Below are 6006 nucleotides of genomic sequence, written 5' to 3'. Positions count from 1 at the left end.
TGTACCTCTGTTACGTTTGTAATTAAAGCATTCCTTTTGGGTGAAAATGCCTTGTGTCTGTTGTCTTGGTGCTGCAACAGATTGTTTCACAACGGGGAGAACGATTACATGATGATTACTGCTTCAGCATGAGCTGTTAACTGAAAACAAGCAACAGCTTGTTTCTTTCTGGCCATTCTTTCTTTCTGGCCATGTGTTGGCGTGTGGATAGAAGACTTTTCCCCCCAGCAGATGTCGCTAGAAGATCTATTTTACATTCGCGAATCAACATGACGCCAATAATTTTAACCCTACTTGCTACCCTTAGTTCGTAACAACACGGAAGTACCACCTGTTCCAATCTATGGTTCCAATTTGTATTTGCATCCAGTTTAATACATTTCGTATAAATCACACGGTGCTTTTAAAATAAACAGAGTCGTTTGAATTGCAGTCCTCAAACCGACAGAAGGGGTATAATTGTATAATAGAAAGGCGCTCTGCTGGATATGCCGATGCCACTGCTGGTTACCGACGTTGCTGTTGTTGCTGTGGAGGGGATTAAGTTGAATGCTAACGTTAACTCAGTTTAAAGCATCTCTGCGTGTTGTTTTTTACTCTTTTTAAAAGCATGCCACTGGTCTAATATATGTCATACATTTGCTGATGTTGTCAGTCATTGTGGCATTAATGTGCAAGGGTAATAGTAATTGAACGAAACAACACGCTAGCTTGTTATGTTGAACTGTCAAATGAATCAAACTAGCTAGCTAAGCTATCCTGTGTCTTGAGCTAGATTGTCCAGCAAGAAAGTAGGTTATAGTTGCCATAATGAAAGTCAGTTCGTCCGTTTTTGCGTCGTTTTGCCTCATATTTGAGTTATTGGGCCTTGCCCTGTTCTTAAGAGGATTTTTCCCCGTCCCTGTCAAATCATCTTTCTCATCTAAGAATAAACTGTCTGACCTGCCAGCTGAACCCTTGGCAGGTAGCTATCCACCTGTGTTTCCAGGTGTAACTGCATTTCCTGTATCCAGTTGCTGTATGCTGTCTAACGACTGTATAGAGATAGAGAATTACAGCCGTGGCAATATCTTTTATCAAACCCACTCCTACTCATGTTATATTGCTTACAGTATGCTGTCCCGTTTCATGACGGCCATAACTACGCGATAGAGTGATGTTTTAGTTTTTTTTTTGTGTTCTTGAATTGTAAGATTACAAAAGTTAATGGTGATTGACTTGCATTAGAGGTTTTGTGTATTTGGAAGCAATTGTGTATCCACACACACACACACACAGACAACATTAGGCTAAGAATAAAGAGGAAATCAATATATTTTTTATTGTGGTTGTCTGATGACGTTAAAGCGCCAAACCCATATTCTGTGTTTTTATCTAGGGACCTAATCATAAGCAAATTGGTTATATCTATGCATTAACTAAACTAATTTCTTTTTGTGCAGGGAATGGTCCTAATTCATCCAAAGTCCCCCCGCCTCTGTTTAAAAAGGTGGTGATAGTACTGATCGATGCCCTCAGAGAGGATTTTGTGTTTGGACCCAATGGAAAAAAATACATGCCATACACAAGGCACCTGGTGGAGCGAGGGTCCACTCACAGTTTTGTGGCCAAGGCTAGACCGCCTACTGTCACAATGCCAAGGATCAAGGTGAGGTGTTGATTTAGTCTCTTTTTCTGGCCAAATTGCCCAGTACCATTTCCTTAAACCAGGGGTTCTCAAACTGGCCGGGGACCCCTCATGGAGTGAAAAATTCTCCAAGGACCCCTCATAATCGCAACACATAAAACTTAAGTTAATCATGTAGCTGTAGAGCCTGTAGAGCCTTTCTGTTAGATGCTTATGTTATATGTATTTTAAAAACATAGAGAGCTAATATAATCATGCTAGCAAACTTTGACAGTATGTAGGATTTTTTTTCAAGGATTGTTGTTTCTTTGTCAAATGTAGGCCTATTGTGTTGAACACATAGTGTTTGCTTCACATAACTTTCATTTTGTTGGCGGTTATTTAATAGTAAAATGTTTTGACGTATTGATGTAACATACAGTATCAGCAGATCAATTGGGCAAATACTGATACTGTAGCATTTTTCGCCATATAAGACAATTTCATATTTTGTAGCAAACTTTGTCAGGGACCTCCTGACAATGTGCTGCGGACCCCACCTGCGCACCCATTACTCTCATTTGAATGACTTGCGAACCCGTGAACGCATAGATATGGCAAGCATATCAGATGAAAGAGGAGACACAGGGCTATCCATTGGTACCAACTATGTCGATCCTTCTGGCTTATGAAAACAGACGATGTGACTGCAAAATAATAACGTCATGTACAAAAACCAACTGCACACCCATTACTCTCGTTTGAATTACCCGCGGACCTGTGATCGGATAGATATGCCAGATGAATGAGGAGACACAGAGCTATCATTTGATACCAAGTACATCCTTCTGGGTTATAAAACAGACGAAGTGACAGCAAAATAATAACTTCATATAGCTTGACTTACCTCACGTTTTTGTCTGTTTTTGTGGCAAAGCATGTTTATAATCCAACGCTATTGTGTGTTTCTCTATGGCAAAGAATGTTCATAATCCGGTTTTGAGATCCTAGCAAATTCCTGCATGGCATTCAATTCAAGGCTCACATTGCATCCCAATTTGTTCGACAAAGAAACACCTTTTTGCCTTTACTTTGTTCATGGCAACGCAGTAAAAAGTTGTAGAGAATCATGAGTGCAGACAGGCACACACACGTAAACTCTGGTCAAGTCAGGTCAGATCAGTTTGTGTTCCAGATATGGAGCGCAGAAAGGTCATTTTTAATCACTAAATAAAAAAAATGGCATTTATTTCTGTAAGGCGCACACCACATATGTCTGTAAATTGCTCAGCCCCAGAGAATCCACCATGGCAATGATAGTGCCAGATTCAGGACAGTCTGCCCTACACACACATGAAATGCATGTAGAGCTATGAGCTTGCTGTGGTAAGATACATGTCAAAATATAAGATTTTTTATAATACGCTTTTTATATTTTAATTCTTTAAAAATCAATGAAAAGTAAAGAAAAATCCGCACACTCAAGTCTTTGCAAACAGGTTTTTACTCTATGTGCAAGCTTTCGGTCAGATGACCTTTGCTTTACTCTGCCTGAAGAAGGTCATCTGACCGAAAGCTTGCACATAGAGTAAAAACCTGTTTGCAAAGACTTGAGTGTGCAGATTTTTCTTTACTTTTCATTGAATTACTTGCTAATCCAGCACCTCAACAGATGAGCGGTGATTTTTTTGACTTTTTTAATTCTTTAAAAATCAAAATAAAATCAATGCTAGTACTAATACATGAAATGATGGCAGATCTGGATAGCCTAGACTCTGCCAGAAAAAAACAATATATAATATGTGTGTGTGGCACTTACAATGACCAGAATAAATCCTTATGAATAAAGGTAGTGAAAATGCCCTAAAAAAACTAAGGGTTAAAATATACATATATTTAAAAAGTAGAATCCATGCAAAAATACTTAAAAAACAATTATTTAATAAATATTTCAGGAAAATATAAGTTGTATGTGTATGTGTTTATTAGTTCCAAAGTTTAATAAATTAGACACTGATGGCACAGTGCTCTGTTTTAAGTCTTTTTTTCTCAACTAAAAATGCTTTGCACTGGTTAGGGGGTACTTGGCTGAAAAAATATTTTACAGGGGGTACATCACTGAAAAAAGGTTGAGAACCACTGCCTTAAACCACTGAATGATTCAGAGCTAGAATGTGCCAGCAGGTGGCGATATAGGTTTAGGTTTAGTCACAGAAAGAAGCCGAGGATGCGCAGACTTGTCACTGCAGTTTGTTTGTTTGTTTGTTTGTTTGTTTGTTTGTTTGTTTGTTTTAATCATTTAACAGACGTGGCTCGGCCAACTAACCCACATTTTAGTCCTCATTGAATCAACAACTTGCTGGCTGGCTGTTTTCAGTTCCTGGCTCCATTTCACACAGTACTCAGTACAGTACAGTATCTGAAAATGAAATCTGGAAAAAAAAGATCTGTAATAGGGTGACAAAAGAGATTATTTCATAAATTACCACATTAAGCAACTTTAGCCATTGCATATTTTGGGTTCAAAGGCTCAAATAACATCACTGATTAAAGGAAAGGAAAATATCATGACGTTGATTGAATTGGTAAATTCAGCTACATGGTGCAGCTCGAGAATTGCACAGCATTCAGCCCACATACTTGACTTGAGTCCAATTGTGTAGATTCTCATGCTTTCAAAAGGTAAACTGGTTGAAAAAGTCAAAAGTTGACCACTGTCTATTTTTGCTGAGCCAGAGTCACATCTGTGAGGAGGTGTGCAGGAATATGATTGTGTGCAGTTTATGCCATTGTCAGAGGTGAAATTGCTGTCTATTTTTGCAGGCTTTTTGAAGTCTGGGTCAAAGAACAGACAGTTATTTCCTTTCCATTCATTCCTTTAGCTCATTTTATGGGTCATTGCTCTCAGTTCTTTCATTTGTCCGTGTTTTCTAAGAATACCGCACATGGCAAAACGTTAGGCAGCCAAATGAAATGCCTGGTGCATGTTCAGTGTAGACAATGCAAGATAGAACTTACTGTCTGCCGTCTGAAGACATTTCTGCTCCGTGTTGTGCATGTACTACCTTCTCCGTCTGTTTTTCATTCTTTCAGGGGGCTGGTTGCCAGTGTCTGCTGTTTCCCTGTGTAACAGCTACTTTGGCCACTTGTTTCAGCCAGCTCTCAATTCATTACTCGAGCAAAGGCTTCTGTTCCACCGCAAGTGAAGAACGCAGAGTGTTATTTCCCCTGAAAGGCGTAGCCTGCCGCAGCACCCCAAGGCAATAACTGCAGTCCCCAAAGCTCTGCAGGACTGGAGTGTTTTCCACGCAGGGGTGACTGAGTGATTGAAAAGAGCCATTGTCTACCATTTGTTCTGATAAAGTGGGCAGTTTGTTGTGATGGCCCAGGCGTTGCACCATGTCTCTTTCAGTATCTTTGGATTTGTCTTTGCCACTTCATTGGCTGTGAGATGGATGGATGGTTAGTTGGATGGCCTGCTCTAAGCTGGGTCGCCCAGGTGTGGTTCAATACCGGTAAATTAAAGGGAACTGCTGTTGCTAAGGCACATGATCTCTCTGGGCAAAGGCATAATTGTGTTCCTTCTCTGATAGTATTTTTAAGTGTTTTGCTTAATACTGGAAGGTCTGATTAAAAAGCTGTCATGGCTCTTTGACACAGAATGTAATGCCGCCTACTAGTCATCATAGTCTCTGATGAAAGAGGTGCTTTTGAAAGACAGCATTTGATATTACTTTACTTGAGGGGAAAAGAAGACCAATTTTCTCTGTTTGAATGCTGCATAGTTAGTGTGATTAGATCACTGAATTTTGGTATATTAAAGCATCATGTTGACTAGCAGAGCCTTTTAAAAGCATTTCAAGCAGCATGTTTTGTATTTCTTTCAGAGGGTAAGTCGTGACTGAAAAAAAACACACACACACTGTATGGATTAGTAAGAAGGACATGGACATTTTCTACCTCTCTCTCTACCTGTAGTTTTTTCCCTTTGTGCTTTATGGTATCCTCTGTCCCTTTTGAGTGACACTAATGAAATGTCAGCAGTATGAAGGCTGGGGCGGAAAGAAAAGTTTTTTGGGTGGTGATTAAGGCATAGACTGAGGAAAGCTCCCATGCATTGCAGTTGCTATTTCCTTTTTTTCAGAATAACAGTGTCAAGACAGTTTAATGTTGCTGCCAAAAATGTTGATATTCTAGATGAGAATCCCTTCATCAGATGATCTGCCGCCTCCCCGCTCCACTTGGTTTGTGTACCTGTCAGGATTTGTGCACGGGTCTATTTCAGTTTCGTGCCTGTCTTTGCGTTCCCGGTGATTACCCTGTAGCTTATTACACGTGTGGGCAATCATGCACATTCTCTGGGTGAGTAGTCGGTGAAGGCAGGCAGCCGCGGTGGGAAC

The 6006-nt window shown here is 40.0% G+C and overlaps 1 protein-coding gene across 1 annotated transcript in view; it reads left to right on the top strand.

The window, feature by feature from the left end:
• Positions 1-319: 319 nt before the first annotated feature.
• Positions 320-6006, top strand: part of pigg (phosphatidylinositol glycan anchor biosynthesis class G (EMM blood group)) — a 104131-nt gene continuing 98444 nt past the window's right edge. The window contains exons 1-2 of the mRNA XM_076287548.1: positions 320-964; positions 1443-1648. Coding sequence (XP_076143663.1) covers positions 811-964; positions 1443-1648 — 360 coding nt within the window. The 5' untranslated portion in view covers positions 320-810. The remainder of the gene's footprint in view (positions 965-1442; positions 1649-6006) is intronic.

The sequence above is a fragment of the Alosa pseudoharengus genome, unplaced genomic scaffold (genome assembly GCF_046254945.1).
Source record: "Alosa pseudoharengus isolate Yale_2024_CS ecotype anadromous, Long Island Sound unplaced genomic scaffold, YU_APseudo_1.1 YU_APseudo_1.1_scf_16, whole genome shotgun sequence".
NCBI classification, from domain to species: domain Eukaryota; kingdom Metazoa; phylum Chordata; class Actinopteri; order Clupeiformes; family Clupeidae; genus Alosa; species Alosa pseudoharengus.
The sequence above is the reverse complement of the archived record's forward strand: the minus strand, read 5'-3'. Positions and strand labels throughout refer to the sequence as shown.